Genomic DNA, 21097 nt, shown 5'->3' with positions numbered 1-21097 from the left:
ATGAAACCACTTTGAAGATGTGACTTAAGACAAAATAAAGAATCTAGGAGGGTGAGCAGGATGCTTCAGAGAATTTTGTGCTTCCTGTTTAATTAACTGTTACATGTCCTGGGCCAGCTTGAATGAGGGTTTTTTTTTGGGGGGGGGCGTGAGTTGTGTACTTCATTTCGAGGGACCTTACAGGCAGCAACAATCACAACATACTTTAACTGAGTGTGCTTTCAAAGACTCCTCAATAGATGAGAAATCTCAACCTTGATCCTATGTACTCTAGATAACCTTGTTTGTATTTTAAATGCATTTTTTAGAAAACTTCTTTTGAGGTAAGGCCATTGTTAATCAGTTTTGACTGTTTTGGACATATTTACTAGTATTCTGTAGCTCCAACATCTTTCTTATTATTTTTCATTACTTGTGTCTCATTTATCAATTTGTTACACACAATGAAATGCATGGTGTTACTTAAATTGTGACAAATTAATAGCCAACATTACATAGGGATGTTCCCCAGAGCCTTTTGTTCCTACTCCTGTGTTCTTTCCTGATTTTGGGTACACTAAGTTTCTAGAGAAGGATTCTTCAGCTAATTTTGGTGTCCCAGTAAACAGGATGTATTTCTGGTCTGTACATAAATCTTTTCTTTAACCCACAGGAGATGCAATTGTCCCCATTCCCTCCAGGACCCTGACTCACAGTTCTGCTCTCTCTCTCTCACTGTACCTGACCTCTTGGTTCTTGTCTTGCAGTCCCCAGTCTGTCCCAGATCGCCTGAGGATCCGAGTGAACAAAATCAGTTTACAAGACTATGAAGGACTCCACTATGACAAAGAGAAACTTCGGGAAGCGTGTAAGTTACCAGCGCCTAAGGGACTGAGGCTGTACAGTCTCAGCTTGTCCTGAGTTTTTGGTGGGTAGATTCATTAGACCTCATGTCCAAGAATGTGGTTGGAGAAGGCAAGGGAGATGTGTCATTACCATGGGAGCTTCTGGTGATGATACATGGGCCAGAGAAAATGGAAACAGGGAAGAAAAACGGTGAAGCTAGGCATTCTGACACCTGTGCTCTTGGGTTAGGCACCATTCTAGGCTCAGCTTAACCAAAAATTAGAAATGCAGAAGGTCGACACAGAAACATCTAGAAACTTTTGAGCCGCCATAAATATCTTTTTGAAGTTTGCCTTATAAAATGCTTCCACCATGCTCTGGATCTTCCAGAGTGATTCAGGAAAACGCTCTTTCCTCCCAACTCCCATGCTCCTGTAGGATGTCACACCAAGGACCATGACCCTGGATTGCTGAGCTTATATTCTCTGATTATGAGGGAGTACTGTTTCTGAAGTTGTAATTTGAGTCAACCTATGAATTATCTGTCGATGTTTATCTTTCTTTTATATCCTTGAATACACAGCTAATTGTTAATTGATGTCACCAAACAGTACCTCCTAGACATTTTTATATTCTGATCATGATTTTAGATCAGTTTCTACAACATGACTGATGTTTAGAGATTATTGGGTAAAATGAATAAAAAAATTGCTATTATGAATGCTACAGATATTAAGGTTCTGGGTTCCCTCATATGTGGGGACCAATAGTCAGATGAAATAAGGTGGGGGTGAAGAAGATCAGCACTCAAGAAAACAGACATGGGTACCACTGGAAACAAAGGACTTAATAGAACCAAAGCTTTACCAAGCCCGGTATTTACTGGCCCAGTGTGGAGCTGACTGGAAGGACAGGTTGAAATGGGGGAGATGCTGTTGCAGATAGAGGGCAGCCGAGCATTCCCCGGAGAGTGGCTTCCAAATCCTGCTGACTCGACACTGAGCTGGCACAAGCTTTATCAACTGGAAATCCTGAACCCAAGGAGGCTCTTTCTCTTGGGTGTGAGGGTTGCTAGGACCTGTCGGTGGCCATGAGCAAGGGTCCTTTTGCTGGTGGGTCTTTCATTGAGCCTACTGGGAAGCTCTCTGGGGTCACTTCTCTCAGCTGCTGTCTGCTTCAGCAAGCATCCTCTTCTGCAGGTACCTTTCGATTCCTCTCTGCCTCCCACCCATCCCTCACTCTCATTTTCTTTGGCAGACAAGTGTGAACTAAAGGACAGAAGTGATTCCCTGAACCCCTGCATCTCTTCATTTTGTTAGCAGTTCATTAAGGATTATGTTTTCTAATATAAATGAGGTCTAAGTGACAGATTAGTACAAAGCCCAGTTTAACCCACTGACAGACGAACGAGCCCGTGTACGATGAGATACGGCTACAGCTGAATTAAATAGAAACTACTCAAAAAGAGCAATGTTTCCCGCTCACCTTTTCTTGTGTTTCCAAACTAATAGTTCCCAATTACCAAAAACAATAAAACGTAATGCGTCTCAAGCAATGTCTTACAGCTTATCTTCCGCTCTGAGCAGCTGGGGGAGTGGGATACATTTGAAGAGCTCCGAGGCTTTATCTGTAACTTCCGGTTATCTGTTTTATCTTCTCTGGGCCTCTCTCTCTCTCTCTCTCTCTCTCTCTCTCTCTCTCTCTCTCTCCGTTGCTACTGGAGGTAATTGTGATTGGGGTTTTTCCAGAAGATGACATTTCCTGGCAAGTGCTTTCTTGATTCATCCTATCTGAAATGATCAAACTTCCATCTGAACAGACGTCTTAAGTTGGGAGCAGTGACTTGGCATAGGCATAGGAAAGATAAATTCAACAGTACCTTTGGAACCCAAGAGAATGAATCAACTTTTAAAGGGGAACAGCAAGGAATAGATTAAAGATCTGAGTTTGAAAAAAAAAAATCAATTGGATGTAAAAGTTGCTAAGTCAGTCATTCTACTTTTAATAAGTGGCAATGATGCTTCCCAGCTGTGGGTACATAGGGAAGCTAAGCTTTTGAGGTTACGAATTTGCTGACCCATGCTCTTTTGCCTGGGTTTACCTTGCAGTTGGCTGCAGAGCCACAGAATGGCTGACAGAGCTCAAGCCAGATAGGAATAAAAGCTAGTTCAAGTTCATATGTGATGTGCACGCCAAAACACATTATTTCCGGAGCACTAATTAAATGAAGTTCCCGGAACACATCTAGATAAAAGGATCCCCAGAAGTGTACTCTGACCTGCATTCTGGAAGAACAAAGCAACCGAGTCCACTCAAGAGATTCATTTATTGTCAACAAAGTCTCAGCTCAAGCAATGGTGTCCTACTGCGTTTAAAACATTAGCACCCTTGTTGATGACACCACCAAGTGATGTCCCCGGGCAGTGTGGGCTGCTTGCCATCACTATCTAGTTGATTCCTGCTCATGTGTCTAGATGATTATTCCTATTAGATTACAAGCTTGGATGTTTGTTGTCTAGCAAAGCTTGGATGCTTGCTTCCATCTGCAACTCGGGGCTCCCTGATAATTCAGCGTGGCAACCCTTTGATTGTTCTGTTTATTTCAACATACAGAAATGCACCTTCGCTCTGTCAGACACATGTCTCCCTTCTGCTGAGGTCCAACTCTCCTGGGGACCCATCTGATCTCTTTTAGGGACAAGTATCTTAAAGTGGCAGGCCCATGTTTTAACATTCATAGCATTTACCAGAGAGAGAGAGAGAGAGAGAGAGAGATTCACTCACACAGAGGGGGATGGATACAGGCATGGTTTTATAGGAAAAAAAAAGTCAAGGAGAAGATGTAGGGCATGATGGATGCCAAAGCCGAGTCTCAGGCTTTTGAGCTGAGCTGGTGTACAGTAGTGCAGGACTAGGTCTTGTATAAGAGGGTGCTCTCAGGTGTAGGTCTCTGCAGCAGAGGCTGGCATTCATATTCTGTGTCAGGAAGATATTGCCCTCATTGAACAATAGTCTGAGTCTGGGTAAATTGAGTTACCAGGCTGCCTACAAGGGGCCTAGGGATACAAGAATCAAAATGGTTGTTTAAGGAATATTTATAGGTAGGGGTCAGGAAGTCCATGAAGAGTTTTAAAATTCATTTTGCATTGAATTTGAAGAGGAAGGGATGAGGTAAATAGAAGAGTTAATGACAACAGGCACCCTGAAGGGTGTGTTTTTTGATATTTAACTTAAGTTAGGAGAGGCAGTGGGAAAGGCATCAGAGAGTACAGATGGGTTTTAGTAGAGTTGTAATGAATGTCCCATGCAGCAGTGTGGAGTCCTCATCACAAGAATGTTAAGTCTTCTACAGGGGATGGGAGGAGATTGTCCATTAAAAGGACTAAGATAACCCAGTAAATCTGGTCTTGGACTTGTAACGTTCTAACTTCCCAAACTCACTGAAATCAGTTAGAGTTCTGATAACCAAGCGTAGCTTCATTTTGCAACCTTAGTTTACAGTTAGTTTTTCCACTGGTCAAGCACTACATTTCGGGCATGTGGTAAGAACTGTCTCGTGGGCAGAGTGGCTAGTAGCCATCATAGAGGATGAGTTTATGATGATCGGGTAGGCAAATCTTCAGGAGAGATGGAAATGATTACCATAGCTGTGAGAGAAGAAACTCAGGGATCTTGAATCGCTATGATAATTCACAGGAGTCTAAGATCCAACAAATGAAGTCAGTTTGGACTCAAATAAAAACAAAGATAGGAGGGGATAACATTTTCTATGTATCAGATGCACTATTAAGAAGTTTTTATATGCATCATTTTCAGATAATTGATGCTGTTTGGATGCCTAGAATGAATCATGCTTGCTTCCTCAGTATATTGGTTCAGACTAATGGTATCAGGACAACTCTCTAATTAGACCATTTAGGCATCTGCACTAATGGAATTTTCTTGGTAAGCGAATTAAGGGAGAATGCCAGGAATGTTTGTGTTGGAATCTCAGTTGCAACCCTGGCAGAGTAATTTAATTTTTCTGTTGGTCAAATCTCTCATCTCTAAAATGAAAGTATAACTGTAGCCGCATAGAGTGCAGGGGGTTAAATGTATAATCTTGTCGATAAGCCCCTGGTGTTGACCCTGGCACATTACCATGCTGTGCAGATCTGCAAATGTGGGCACGGTGAGGGGAGGCTGCGCTTGTTAAAGATCGTCACGGCCAGTCCTCACCTTGCCCATGAGTCTGCAGGTTCCGAGGATAGTCCTATCTCAGGCAAACTGCATAGCCTCCTCCCCTCCAATTCACTTTCTCGCCTTCCAGAGCAGCCTGGAGGACATTGATATAGTCACCCTGTAGCAGGTTGGTTTGGGGATGGTAAATGTAACAAACTAGCTCTGGGAAGAGTGAGCAATGGTTGAAGATTGCCTCTGAGGACTTGTGAGGAGAGATGAAGAGGAGCCAGCCGACTGCAGCCAGTGAGCTGGAAAGTCAGCAGACCACTTGCTCTTTAAAAGTCAAGGGAAGAAAACATTCTCATAAAGAAGGTCCCTAGTAGCCGGGCGGTGGTGGCGCATGCCTTTAATCCCAGCACTTGGGAGGCAGAGGCAGGCGGATCTCTGTGAGTTCGAGACCAGCCTGGTCTACAAGAGCTAGTTCCAGGACAGGCTCCAAAACCACAGAGAAACCCTGTCTTGAAAACAAAAAAAAAAAACAAAAAAAAAAAAAAAAAAAACAAAAAAAAAAAAAAGAAAAGAAAAGAAAAGAAAAGAAGGTCCCTAGTAAATAGTACCTCTAGGAGGGAAAGGGTACGTGCTGATGACTGATAACTGGATTTAGGCAGAGGGTGGAGCTCAGTTATTTCACGTACAGTTCTAAGTTGATAACGGTGAAGGTGAGCAGATACACTCACGCGTAAAGGGCAGCAAAGTAAGAACTCCAACCTTGACTACTTTTCCTTCCCTCCCTCCTTCCTTCCCTCCCTCCCTCCCTTGTTTCCTTTCTCCCTTTCTTCCTTTCTTCCTTTCTTCCTTTCTTCCTTCCTTCCTTCCTTCCTTCCTTCCTTTTCTTCTTCCCCTTCTTCTTGCTTCTTTCTTGTTTGAATTTTTAGCTATTTGATTGTAACAGGGAGGAGAACAGATGGCTGGTATCTAGAAAAGGACTGAGAATGAATGGAGGAATTATCTCTCCTTAGTAAGACAGTACAGCAGACAAGCATGCTGATGGGACCAACCACTAAGAAGAACAGAATGCAAGAGAAATAGGGCCAGCTGCTGGGGCAGTGCCTTTGGGTGAGGGATGAGATGGATCTGTATGCAATGAGGGTGTGGGGAGGACTTGAGCAGACCCTCCAGGGAGGAATGAAGACATGTGTTCTAGAGGGTTGGCAGTTTCCATAGTAGGGATAAGTTCTATTTGTATTAATTTAATGTTTTCCATGAAATACAAAGTTTTGCTGTCAGGTACAGTAATGAAGAAGGGGACCACTGTTCTAGAAGAGACAGGAAGGTTTGATGGAGCCCGTGTGACAGTTGAGACAAGCTGGGTACAAACAGAATTGCTGTGTACCACTGTGGAAATGGAGAGTTGAATTGACTGGTCATTCAAAACTGCCTAGAGCAATGTTAAGTCCCAGACAGGACAGGACAGCTGGTCCTAAACTGCTGCTAATGGTATTTGCTGCTAATGCCCATGGTTCATTATTAATTAGAATGTAGTCTCTGGAAATAAGAGAAATCCTGGTGGTATATTCCTGAGCTCCATTCACACCCTTTCTACTGGCTTAATCTTGTATGACATTCTCACAAGAGAATGGTTGACTTTTTCTGCTTAATACCAGTGTAGTGTATTCACTTGTTAGAGACACTCTGACCAAGGTAAATTATAGAGGAAAGAGTTTACTACGGGATTGCAGTTTCAGAAGCTTAGAGTCTATGACCATCATGGCAGGAAGCATGGCAGCAAGCAAGCAGGCCCTGGTGTGGGAGCAGGAGTTGAGAGCTTACAAGTTGAGGCAACAACCATAAGGCAGGGAGAAAGAGAGCTAAATGGGAATGATGTGGGCCTTTAAAACCTCAAAGCCACCTCCAGTGACACACCTCCTCCAACAAAGTCACAATTCCTTATCCTTCCCAAACAGTTCCACCAAATGGGTACTAGACATTCAAATACACGATTCTGTGGGAGCCATTCTCATTCAAACAAGCCCTCAGATTGACAGCCAGTGGATGGAAACTTACATGGTAGTTGGTTTCTCCCTGGAAGCCTTCCTCTAAGATGGTAGTGTGAAATTATTACTCTTTCATTTGTCATCTTACTGTGAAAGTTGTGCAGTAGACACTACCACTTTGTAACCAATATATTGAAAAATAAATAATAGCATACATATTGCTTATTTGTTTGGGTCTTCCTACTATACAGAGGCCTGTTGCCACATATAGCATTGCAGGGAGCCTTGAAGCATTGTCTCTTACAGTGTCACCTTGTAGAGAAAGAATTTCAACAAAATATTTTTTTCTCTCTGCCCCCTTTGCAGTTCAATTTTCAGCATATATTCAGCTTTTTTTCTGAATACATTTGTGCACACTGATTGAGAAATGTGCTATTTTAAGAGACTTGGGGGTCACCATTCTTGTTTGTAGTTTGGAGCTCCCTGGGAAATATAGTCTGACTGAGTTTTATATGCAGGAGGCTCACTGGGTTAGTGGTGTATTCCCAAGAGAAACCCACAGATGGCCAGGGTAAGGAGCACATATTGGGCAGGGTGGGAAGCTGAGATATGATAAAGTAGTGACAGAGGACTCTCATAGAGACCTTTGGGCATGGAGCAGCCTATAGACTTACTTCATCGGAGGCCAGGGTCACTGCATACTGAATAGTCTCCTGTATAGAGGGGATAAAACTTGAATAAAGCAACTTCCTTCCTGGAGGGAGACTCAGACATGAGTTATACCTGGAATTCTGGAGACTAACAGGGCTGATCTTGAGGGGGACACTTCATGTCTAGCAACACTATTCTGGCTGTCAGAACATAGTGAAGGTACCATCCAAATAACAGAATCCTTGAGTCTGTTTCATTTTTTATCAACTGGATAAAGCAGATATATCTAGAATTGTTCTGTATCCTGGGTTCAACTTACCTGAGAACTAGTCCCTAGATTTCCTCTGTGTTTTTAGATTTTTTAATTAGATTTATTTATTGGTGGGTGGGTGGTAAAGTTGACATATGTGTCATAGTGGGTATATGAAAGTCAGAAAACAACTTGCAGGAGTAGGTTCTCTCTTTTCCTCATGAAGATTCAAAGGAGGGAACTCAGGCTTGAATACAGTAGATATCATTACCCACTCAACCATACCTCTGTCCAACTCCATGTGGTTTTAATCTGGCCTCCTTACCACCTAGAAAAACAAGACCAGACATCACTTTCTTAAGATACCAAATCAGCAGAATAAAATAAAATACAAGCGAATGCTGGCCTTACCTTGTATTTGCTTTTGGCATGAACTGTTACCAAACTCAACATTCTTTATTTGCATTTTGCGGAATTACAACCTAAAATCAAGGAAACTTAAATTCCAGCTATGATTTCTACTCACACGCCATAGTCAGTAGATACAACTTCAGTCAGAATTTCCTTCTCAGCACGATGGGCATTTCTTCTATAGGCATCAAGTTAATTGGTAATGACATTGAATTGAACAGAGCCAGGCACAGAGATGTGTGTGATCCTCTGAAAATAAGCTCTTTGCAGACTAACTCAGAACCACACATTGATGTGCCAGTTACGTGGCTCGAGCCCCAGACCACACATGGCTCAAGCCCCAGCCCCATCCCTGTTCGTAGGGGAGGGAAACAATGTTTATTAGCATCTGATGGTTACAGCCATTCTCCAGCAGTCATCCAAGAGCAGAAAGAGAGGCCTCTGTAGGGTGTCAGCTGCCCTGTCCCACATCTCAGCACAGCTCTTTGCTCCTAATTTGTTTACTCTCTTTGCTTCCAGAAAGAGACTTGAGGCCTTGTCATTAATTTTCTGCACGTGCCCCATCAGCTCAGAAATTCAGAGCCATGTGACTAAGTCTCCAGCATCTTCTCGGTGGTGACCTTGGCTATCCCCACGCAGGGTAATTGATGAGATGATGTTGAAATTGTGAAAACAATTTGGACCAGCGTGTCTGTGATCGCCATCATTTTATGCATTTAAATTTTCGATGCAGTGATGAATCATTGTTTTAGGAACTTCATCTGGAGTTTCCACATTTATTTGCTTGACTTTGGCTCTGGCCTAATTATTCCCATGTCGCAGTTAAGGATCTGCTGTCTCCCTCCCAAAGCACTTGAGGGCTAGCAGTACAGTGTCACGAATGGCTATTCCATATAGCTGAGAAATTTGCAGATACAAGTTTCTTGATGGAGCACTTAGGGGAAAACAACACAACAAACAAAAGCCACCCCCCAAAAAACAACTTATACTGTATTCAAGTGTCCATTGTCCAGGTAGTTATCAGAGCTCACAGACAAAGGCTTTTTTTTTTTTTTTAAATCAGATTTAACACTGGATGTCTTACTTTCTTTTCTGTTGCCATGATGAAATACCCTAATGAGAACATCTTAGGGAGAAAGGGCTCATTTTTGCTAACAGCTTATAGTTACAGTCCATCATTGTTGGGATTCACAGCAGCAGCAATTTGAAGTCACACCCGGAGCAGGGAGAATTAGTACATGCATGTTTGTGCTCAGCTTGCTTTCTCCACTTTATGGAGTTGAGAACTCATGTCTAAGGAATGGTGCCACCCACAGTGAGCAGGTCGTCCTACCTCAGTTAAATGAATTGAGATAATACCCCACTGACGCAGGCAGAGACCTTGCTTCCGGGTGATTTTAGATTCTGACATTACCCACCATATGGAATGTGAACTTCAAGGGATTACCCATCATTTTATTGAGCTCTAATTTTCATTATGGTGGTAGGAAGCCTTACTTAAATAAATGTAATAAACCAAAAGTAGTGGCTTTGCATTACGATGGTAGACTTTATATTTGAAAATAATAATAAGACTATTAAGTTTGAAAATGATTCTACCTCATAACGTTTAACCTGAGCTCTTGGTCTTTACCGTCTAAGGGAAGAAAGAGGCTTTTGAGATTTAGTGCTGCGGGAGGACCTTCTGCTCCTTCAGGCAATAGCCGCTGAAGTGAGCCTGCAGCACAGTGGGCTCGTACTTCAGCGGCTATCGGATAAAGGAGAGGAAGGTCCTCGCGCAGCAATTTAGTGCTTGTTGTCTTCCCTGGATTTCCCCTGAAAATATAGAAAACACGTTCATCAGAACCACAAGGGAAAACCAGACAAAATACAGTGTAAATAGTGCCCATCGCTGGGCTTCTATTTGAATCTGTTTATCTTTGTCCAGGAGCTGAGATTGAGACATCTCTTTCATTCCTGGGGTTTGACTTCCTCACATCTGTTCTTCTTGTGCAGTGTGATGGTTTGGAAAGAGGAAATTAAAGTGTCTGCTGGCGGCTAACTCCAGAGATGTTGCACCGTGGGCAGCAGGCTAAGAGGTGTTCAGGGAGGTCTATGGCTCTTTTCTTCCTTCGCCTCCCTCTGATATTTGCTTGCCAGCCATCAGAATATTTTTTTCCATTTCTATCTATAAACAAGAGCCGTATGCTGATGTTTGGGCTATTCTCAACCTGCCGTAGAAGTGGTCTTGTCATCCACCATCATTCATGCTTACTTGATTTTTTTTTTGTAACTCTCCGGCACCGTTTTCCCTCTGATGCCTGTGCTGCCCTCCTGCCCCTTCTTCAGCACAGCTGGAGCTGGAAGCAGATTCACTTCCCCAGTCACACAGGCATTCCAGAGTGACCTTTGCTCTCCTATTTCTCTCCCCCTGATTAGTTGGTCAAGGAGAAGTTCTTAGATTTTGTGACTCCCTCCTCTCAGGCATCAGCCTTACTTAGGTCATTCATTGCAGTCATTTTCTAACTCACCATAGGGTGCTCAACTTGTCTTCCATAAGATTGTCTTTTGTACTACTGGCAGTGATTTCTGTAAAATTTTGTCAAAGACAAAGATGGGGAACTTTCTGAAGCCCTGGGATAAGCATGCAGGATGTTGGTGGGAAGTTGGTCAGTGTGATAGCCCTATGTGGTGGTTTGAATAGGTATGGTACCAAGAGATTCATATGTTTGAATGCATTGCAATAGGGAGTGGCACCATTTGGAGGTGTGATCTTTATTATTATGATGATGATTATGATTAGTTTTTCGAGACAAGGTTTTGTTGTAGTTTTAGAGCCTGTACTGGAACTAGCTCCTGTACACCAGGCTGACCTCGAACTCACAGAGATCTGCCTGCCTCTGCCTCCCAAGTACTGGGATTAAAGGCGTGTGCCACCACCGCCTGGCAAGGTGTGGCCTTTTTGGAGTAAGTGTGGCTTTGTTGGAGGAAGTGTTTTACTGTGGAGGAGGGCTTTGAGGTCTTATGAACTCAAGTCTGGTCAGTATAATGCAGTTGCTTCTGCCACCTGTGGATCAAGATTTGGAACTCTCAGATCCTGCTCCAGCACCATGCCTGCCTGCATGCTACCATGAAGATAATGGACCAAATCTTTGAAATTGTAAGCCAGCCCCAATTAAATGGTTTCCTTTATAAAAGTTGCCATAGACATGGTGTCTCTTCACAGCAGTAGAAACCCTAACTAGGACACTAATTGTATCATATTACCAGCAATGCAAATTCTTACTATTAGTAGATTATGAGGTAAGGGCTCTCTTTCATAATGGTCACATCTCAGTGGGGTTCAGAACTGTTCAGATCTCTCTTCCACCTGGTAAGGAAGGTTTACATTTCAATGTGTTAGAGAAGTAAATTATCATTGTAAGTTTGCTTATGTAAATGCTCTACAAAATAAAAGTTCAGAGGACGCTTTCTAAAGTTTAGTCAAACTGGGAACGTTAAAGTTGTCATTGTCAGTGTAGATTTTTAACTTTTATCTTCTGTTAAAGACATCCACTCATCTTTGTTTGCTTGTTTCTGGTATTTATTTATTTTATTTATTATGTGTGTATGTATGTGTGTATGTGTGTGTGTGCATATGTGTGTGTATGTGTGGGTGAATATGTAGCTGGAGATTTCTCATCCTGCCAAGTCCTGCAGCTGCTTTTAAAATAACCACTCAGAAGCATACTATTAATACAAACCGTTCAGCCTATTAGCTCAGGCATATTATTAACCATCTCTTATAATTTATATTAACCCATTTCTATTAGTCTATATTTTAACAAGCCACAAGGCTCGTGGCTTATCACCTCACATCTTTCTTCCCTGGTGACTGCGGGTGTCTTCCCGACTCTGCCTTCTTTATCCCTGTATCTCTGCTTGGATTTACTGCCTGGTTCTATTCTACCTGACTACTGGCCAAATCAGCCTCTTTTTAAACTAATGGTAATAAAATATTCCCAACATATAGAGAGACATCCCACTTCATTTCCCCTTTCCTGTCTAATCAAAAAGGAAGGTTTTAACTTTAACATATTAAAATTACATATAACAAAACAGTTATTGAAAGAGAATTACAGTTACAGTATTTAGTCTATTTGTATTTGCAAAATTGAAGATAATACTCTATCACCCATCCTATCTTTGTGAGACTAAAATTTTATATCTAATTTATCTTTTATCATAACTGAGAAAAACTATAACTATTTAGTCTTCAACTCCATCAAAGACCCCAGAAGGATACAAACAAACAAAGTGCATTTTAAGCAACTTTTAAAATTCTAGAAATGGCAAAGCTATCTGGCTGCCTGGACATTCACTCAGAATTCTTCTGTAATGTTGGAGCATCCATCTTCAGCCTATAGGCCAAGAGTGTCTGGCAGACTTCTCAATAAATCAGGAAATTTGAAGCTATTCTGCTTCTGCTGGCAGTTTGTCAGTCACTTCTCTCTGTGTCCTGCAGAATGTCTGACAGACTCTTCCATGAATCAGGAAACCTGAAGACTGTTCCATCTTGTTTTGACAAGTTCAATAGTCACTTTTCTGTGGGTTCTGCATGTCTAATTTATACAGCATACTGTCAAGTAGACCAGGCAAGAGCAGTTTTGCCCAAATGGCTAGCCTTGCCATATTGAAACCAAACTCCATAAGGAGTCTCTGATGCCCATCATCCTCTTGAAGTAGTTGGTGCTGCCAGGGGATGACATATCTCACTGTCAAGAAAACTCTAAGTTCTTAAAAAATTTTAAATGCCATATTTTGTAGGTGTTGAACTGCTTGAAGGTTGCTTATGCACCTGAAATATATCTCTGCATATCTAGAAAACCTAACTAATATGACTATGATTATTATATATGACTATTAATTTGTATTTCTTAACTATACATTACATTTTTAAATGAGCTGTATAAACATAAAACCTTAAATGAGAGTAGAAATATAATATAATATAACAAAATTTGACTTTAAATTTGTATAAATATGCAAAATCCTTTAAACAAGAATAGAAACATATATACAGTGCAACAGAATTAACTTTATATTTGTATCACTATACCAAAATTCATGTCAATGCAAAATATCTGAGATTAAAATTATCTTTTTATGCTATATTTCTATATTCCCCTAAAAATAGAAAACAAACATAACTTACCAAAGACCATTCATATCCCCAAAACTCTTGAAACTGGATGTTGTTTTCTCCAAACTGCTTCCTGTTGTCTGTGCGTCTCTGATAAAATTTTGAGATAATGGCCAACTTCTGGGAGGGCCAGCGACAACCTTTGTTGATAGATAGCACCTGTTAAGTTTCCTGGGTTCTCCCTTGATCAAAGCTGGTCCATCTTAACCTGGAACGAATCCATATCTCTTGCTTCCTGTGGAAATAAAAGCAAAACCGCTTCTCCAAAGCATTGTATCTTGCAAAAAGTTCCATTTTGAAGATATATTTTTTGACTTATGTTTTAAAGCTAAGGCATTTTTAAAAATATTTAAGTTAGTATATTTTATTGTCTTTCAATCCCATGCCTCTCAGCCACTATCTCTTGTCCATCAACCATCAAAAAGTCAAAATCAACACAATACAGGATCCAGTCTCCCTAAGTATTTTCCATCTTTATGTGGCCTTTTTCTTTTATATTATTTTTATTATCTCTTCAAAGACTTTGTTTTATTTTTTAGAACTATTTATTTCTTTTTATAACTGTCTATATTCTTATTCCTCTCTCTCCCAAGCCTACATATGTTTTTTGAACATACTGTGACCTGTTTAGAGGTTTTGTTTGGTTGTGTTGTGTTGTCTGAATCTGCTTTTAGTGTGCATTTGTAATCATTTTTTGATCACTGTTTTAAACTGGTAAGCGGCCGTGTCTAGGACCAAAGTGGCTGCTTTGGCTATTGGTTCAGCCCGACTAGGCTTTTCAACATGGTGGAGGAAGCAACAAGCATCACACTTACCTGCCCCCCACCCTGCCCCAAATGCTGACATCAGGTAGCATGCAGCTGGCCCACAAACCTTTTTGTATGTATGAGCAAAAGCTAAATCTGCCACACGGCATGGGCTGATTAGCCTCTCTGTACCAAGGCCTGAATAAGATCGGGCTGTAGGCAAGTCTGTAGGGCATTTTTCTTAATTAGTGACTGATCAGAGAGGGCCTAACCCATGATAGGTGGTGCCTCTCCTTTGCTGGCAGCTGTGGGTTCTATAAGAAAGCAGGTTGAGCAAGCCATGGAAAGCAAACCGTTAAGCAGCACCTCTTCTGTGGCGTCTGCATCAGCTCCTGCCCCAGGTTCCTGCCCTGTTTGAGTTCCCATCCTGACTTCCTGTGGTGATGAACAGCCAATGTGGAAGTATAAACTTAAGAAATTCTTTCCTACTCAAATTTGCTTTTCTGTCATATTGTTTTAGCACAGTTATAGAAGCCCTAACTAAGACAAACAGTAAGTCTTTGAACTCATCTGTCGCTGCAGTTTTCTGTGCAGGCTGACCATCCCGATTCCTGACCATGTAGACTCCTTCCCAGGCCTTGCTGTCTCACAAGTCAGGGATGGCCCAGGACTACAGTTTCCTTTGTCTAAAATTTCTATTCTCCTTACTGAAAATCTCATGTTTGTCACTAGAGGGAGCATTCATTGTGAAAGTTTGTCTGGTCCTAAGAAATTAGCTTCTCAGAATACTAAACATACTTCAGTATTTGTCCACAGAAATCTCATCACAAAGCTGTCAATAGGAGGATGTTTGATATACACACCTCTTCCCCAAATTCACTGATACCTTCAAGCCAGGCATTGTACCTTACTCAATACTAAATGCCCAACTCCTGGCATATATTATAGCTGCCCCTGGTGTCAGAAAGCGCTTTAAGCCTGAAGTGTTCTGATCCACTGTCTGACTTACGGACCTGAAAATACCTCTGCACAGTCCCTTCTGTATAGAATGTGTTTGCCATATTAAAGGAAAGGAAATCCAGAAGTTGCTACTAAAAATTGCAAATGTCAAAAAAATTATGGAGATTTAAAAATGCAGGTTTTATGTTCACAGAGATACCCTCTCAGGCATTGGGATAAAAAGAAAAGCAGAATTCAGCATAATTTGAAGCCTAGATTTGTGGAGAGTCAGCTTGTTTCCAGAAAAGATGCCCGAGAAAACTTACCCTCTAACAAGGTCCAGTGAGAACTACGCAGCTTGCTCTTATCTTATAACTGACATTTTAAATTAACTATAGGCAGGGCTTGCTTTAGCTTAAACTACAGAATTCAAAGTTTAATCATACGACCCAGAGGTTGTGGAATCTTTTACAGACCCCAGATGTAGCCAGGCAAGACAAGGCACACTGTTCACAGAGTGTCTGGTTCCCTTTTGTATGTTAATCTGCTTATTAGCGGTCCTTACTAGTTCCGGGTAAGCAATGGGCTGCTAATGATATCAGTTTGGAGGAAAATGTACCCGTGGCTCAAGGTTAGGGAAAACTGAAATAGCACCAATTGATTCTGTCTCATTATTATCAGATGTCAGGTAAAAATTCAACCTCTGGAAATCTTGTCACATTTCAAGTTAATGAGATGAAGTAAAAGGATTCCGCATGTCTCCTCCTAGCCTCTTTTAGGGCTTTCTGCCCTTCCTCCATCTCTGCCTTTCTTTCTTGGCTTCCATATTCAGTCCCTAATTCCCATCACCCCCTTTGACTTCGTGATAAGTATTAATGCTGCGGCGGAGTAAGAAGGGAACACAGTTATCCTCCAGTTATCTCTCATCAGCCAAGTGCCTGCCCACAGCAAACTCAGAGCGTTTCTCATGTTTAAAAAGTTAGGAGATGCTTTGGAAAGCAAATTTAAGCTTATGTGAAATTTAAGTGGAAAGTAGAGTTTTTTTTTTTTTTAGATCCCCTCCTTTATACAGGCTCCTCCTCAAATCCCCACGCCTACCCCTGTTACTAACATCTACCTGTGGTGCCCAGGAACTGCTTTTGTGCACCACGTCTTTCTGAATGGATCAAGGCATGAGTCTACTCCCATGCCATGTGTGTTCCTCTAAAAGGATGCTTGGCTCCATCATATGTGTCTTTCTTCACCTCGCCATACGTCTACCACTAGACACCCCACCCAAACTTTTGTTAGATATTTCTATAATTTATTCTCTGATCACTTCATCCATGCACATACAGCACATTCTCGTCACATTTTTCTCCTACCTCCCCTTATCCTTCACTCATTCCACAAGTCTCCTTTCTCTAACCAACACCCCCATGCTTATGTATTTTTGTTTTGTCTCTTATTTTTGCTTTGCGACCTGTTTCGGCTTAATTCAGGCCACCCATGTAAGCTTGGATATGGAGCCACTCATTGTAGAATTGGTAATTCAACAGTGGCTACATTACTGATTTCTTCTCTTCCAGCAGCCCCTAACACTGCTTGGTGGGGCTTGGCTGGGTCCTATCAGCCCTTTCCACATCTGTTGCAGAATGCTTAGAGGTTTAGTTTTGACTTTATACAAGCAGTCATAGCTATGTGAGTACCATGGGCAGATTGTGCCCATAATACAGTATTTTATAGCCTTCATTCCCATTACCCCTCTTCCATAATTTTTCTTGTTGACAAAATATTACATGATTAGAACCATATAGCAGCCAGTCTTTCAGATTAATGTCTGTCACTTATCAGCATGTATTAAAAATTCATTCCACTGTACGGACATACGGGTATTGGTTTATCTGTTTGCCCTACTGAGGAACATCATGGCTGCATCCACATTTTGGAAGTTATTTTCTAAATGATGCTATAGACATCCATGTGTACATTTTTGTGTGGACAGAACCTTTTGCTCATTGCGAAGAGATGATGCTGGAATGCATGCTAAGACTATATTTAACTTTATATGATAAAACATATAAAATATGGTAAAGCTCCTCAGGGAGGGAGGAGCTTCATGAACCTCGCTCCCACCCATGGAATGTTGGGGACTGAGTCTTGTGTAGGTAATGACCACCGCTGTGTGTTCATGATTGCAAGGCCATGCTGTATCTAAAAGGCAATGTTTTATAGCATTTCTCTGCATCCTCAGACTCCTGCCGTCTTTCCACTTCCTCTCCTTGATATTCCATGATCCATGGGTCAGATGATGTCTTAGGGTTTCTATTGCTGTGAAGAGACATCCCGACCATGGTAACTCTTATAAAAGAAAACATTTCATTGGGTGGCTTGCGGTTGCAGAGTTTTAGTCCATTATCATCATGCTGTGACATGGTGGTGTGCAGGCGTGGTGCTGGAGCAGCAGCTGAGAGTCCTTACATCTTGATTCACAGGCAACAGGAAGTTGTCTGTTGCACTGGGAGGGGCTTGAGCATATATGAATCTGCCTCCACAGTGACACACTTCCTCCAACAAGGCCACACCTCCTAATAGTGCCACTCCCTTTGGAGGTCAGTTTTGATCAAACCACCACTGGTGACTTAGATGCTCTGTTTATTGATGAATGCCCAATCATTATTCTCAGCACTTATTTTCAGCACTTGGACCAGTTGCTCAGTCCATCAACTGGTGGATGAATGGATAATCAAAACACGGCTCATATACAGAGACATTCTTTTTCAGTACTAAGGAAAAATATGAAATCTTCAAGACAATGGATAGAACTGGAAAATATCTTTCTGGTGAGGCAATCCAGGATCAGAAAGACAAAGACTACACGTTCTCTCTCCTCTACAGGTCCTAGATTGAAATATATGCTTACTGTGTCTAAGGTGGCGTGAGTATGTGTGGAGCCCAGGAACAAGAAAGGAACCATTTTAAAAGTTGTTCTTATTTGTTGTGTGATATTTCAATTGCATTGTGACAATACATTTTTTTTAATCCAAGGACAGAGCTAGCCACTAGCTGACCAAAATTAACCATAGAGGTTTTGGAGGAATGAGAAAGGAGTGAGGTGAGGCTTAGAGAGGTTCTAGGCTGGTTTGGAGGAAGGAGCAGAAGAGGTGGAAAGTCACTGGTGGCTGCTCCACTGTTTCTCTGATTTTTTATTGATACAGATTAATGAGAAAAATGCATCACTTCTTGTTGAATTTTAAGGGGTCTGTGCTTTGAGGGTGCTCTTCCTTTGTCAGGTGTGTGCTTGGCAGAGCCTTGTTCCTAGCTGATGCCTTCTCTGTTTATTTTCTAACCATGTCTCCATAGAGCTGTCTTCATACTGATGCAGTTATATTTTTTTCACATACCACAGTTGTGGCATTGTGTCTAAAGTATCACTGCCAGTTCAAGCTCACCAAGCTTTTCTTTTGTGTTAATCTCTAATTGAAAAGAGATAGGGATAGTTTTTTCTTGTTGTTGTATATTAGTTCTTAGAAAGGTAGGAAATACTTGACAGAAACCCTGTTGTTTGCCAGTAAGTCTAAAATTGATCCTTCAGGAAATGTCAAGTTCTGTAAAATGTCTGTTTGGTACTCACAGGAAGCACCTTGATTCTATGTTTAATATCCGTCTATTGATAGTTTACTCTGTTTTTCAATGTTTTCTAGTTTTTGACCCTTTATCTGTGATTATATTTAGTAGTCTCTTTAGAAACCGATGTCTTAGTTTTACTTGCCTTTGCCTTGATAAAATAACCCTGACAAATACAACTTAGGAGAGAAGAAGTTTTGTTTTAATTTAGTTTACCCTCCCAGGTTGCAATCGGGTATTCTGGGGAAGTCACACTGGCTGGAACTTCAGACAGCCAGTCACATTGCATGCACAGTCAAGAGCAGAGAGAGACCAAGTACGTGAATGCTCACACTCAGTTTGATTTCTCTTGCACAGTCCAGCTCCAGCAAACGTGCTACTCCCGCTTACCCTGTGTTTTCCTACTTCAGTTAGCATATGCATGACTGTCCGCCACAGACGTACCCACAGGCCAACATGATCTAGACAGTGTGTCATTGAGATTCTCTTCCCAGCTGAGTCTAGATCATGTCACATTGATAACTAGAATCACCCATCACAGTGACAACCTTTTGAAAAGCTTGGGCCGCCTCCACAGTCTTTGTCTGCATACTTAGAAGGTAAACGCTGTGCAGTTTCTGAGAAGCCTTTCCCTAAGGAGTCACATGTTCTTCCCAGGATCCTCTGAAGATGCTTGTTTGTGCTCTTAATAAATAAATGGCCCCACTTAGCTGCAATTTTGTTTTACAAATGAAATATCAGTACTAGCAGAAGGGTCGGATAATTAAATCTTGTTTTTATTTCAAACATGCTAATACCTTTATTTCCACACTGACACCTTGTTGAACACAGCACAGCACCTTGTGAAGAATGAATTAACAGCTGTCGGTTTCTTCCATTTTCTTAGTCCCATTATCAGTTTCGTGGAGGCTGGGTGTCAGAGGCAGCTCTTTCATGCCCTGTTCCCGAGGGCCATTACTTAGATCATGGGGCTTTCAGCTGCAGGTCCCTCCTGTCCTTATAGATCTGATGCATTCTTTCATTTAGTTTAGATGAACTTTGGTGCCACCCATTATTTGTTATCTAAGGTCTTATGTATGCCCTGCTGAAATTAGTTCCAGTATATGCTGAGAACCGAATTAGGAGAAAAGCCTCTCGGAAGTCTGAAAGGAGAACACAGTGTGGATTTGCTATCTCTAAGTGCTTTGCAGGTACTACTTAATTTTCATGGTAATGTGGAGGTGGGCATCATGGCCTTGTTCATTACACTGACTGTCACGCTGTGCGGAAGAAAGAAAGGCAAGCTAAGTTCACTGGGTCTATAATTATTACTGTTTTTTTAGTATAGCCTTTTGCCAGTGATAATTCATCATCAAAATGGTATGTGAAACCTACCACAGCACTGCTGTCAAACAGAGAACAGTTATAAACAATTGGTTAGTAAATGTTCATTCAAAAAAAAAAAATCTCTGGAGAACACTTTGAATATCTTGTCTACCTGAACTATTCTACTTTCCACACTTCAAGGAGAGTGTGGGATTTCTTTCCTGTTTAGAATATCTTAACTTTCAATTAGCTTTTCAGTTCCTTTTCAGAATTCAAATGCAAGGGTTTTAATAACACACCAACTTGTGTGATTGCCCAACACAGATTTGATTAAAGTCCGCTGCACTTTTACTGCATCTGTGGCCTTCAAAATCAGTAGCAACTGTGTCTCTTCAATAAAGTCAGCCACACTCACTTAAGTTCCCTCAACGCTGAATTCCGAGGAGGGTCAGCTCGGCCTAGCAAGCTTCATTCACGTGATCTGTTGGAAATCGGGCAGCTTCAAAAAGGACTCTACATGTGCCGAGTATGTTTACTCAGAAACATGTGACTTTACTTGTAGCTTTTGTAGCCCCTGGTCCTGCTCCCATGGGCAGGCAGCCTTAGACTTGTGCTTGGCCCTGCATTGATGTGGGAGTGTCATATCAATCTGTTGATTTCATTGGCTGAGCAATAAAAGAAACTGCTTGGCTGGCCCTGATAGGTTAAAGCATAGATGGGAGGAGTAAACAGAATAGGATGCTGGGCGGAAGAGGAAGTGAGGTCAGACTCTGCTCTGCTTCTGGAGAGACCCGACAGCTCTGCTGGAGCAGAGACGCCATGCTCAGCTCTCCCAGGCAGCTGCAACCCACGATGGACTTAGGCTAGAATCTTTCCGGTAAGCGCACCTTGGGGTGCTTACAAACATCATTAGAAATGGGCTAGACCAGGTGCGAGAATTAGTCTGTAAGGGCTAGAGTTCATGGGCCAAGCAGTTCTTTAAATGAATACAGTTTGTGTGTTGTTATTTCGGGCATAAGCTAGCCAAGCGGCCGGGGTGTTGGGGACG

The 21097-nt window shown here is 41.7% G+C and overlaps 1 protein-coding gene across 1 annotated transcript in view; it reads left to right on the top strand.

Annotated features, from left to right (window-relative positions):
* Nucleotides 1-21097, top strand: part of Dgki (diacylglycerol kinase iota) — a 301404-nt gene that overhangs the window by 169815 nt on the left and 110492 nt on the right. Inside the window, exon 20 of the mRNA XM_050148045.1 lies at nt 747-847. Within this exon, the coding sequence (XP_050004002.1) occupies nt 747-847 (101 nt within the window). The remainder of the gene's footprint in view (nt 1-746; nt 848-21097) is intronic.

This window comes from Alexandromys fortis, unplaced genomic scaffold (assembly GCF_014885135.2).
Source record: "Alexandromys fortis isolate MF-2015 unplaced genomic scaffold, M_Fortis_MF-2015_v1.1 scaffold_57, whole genome shotgun sequence".
Taxonomy (NCBI): domain Eukaryota; kingdom Metazoa; phylum Chordata; class Mammalia; order Rodentia; family Cricetidae; genus Alexandromys; species Alexandromys fortis.
This window is presented reverse-complemented; position numbering and strand designations above follow the sequence as displayed.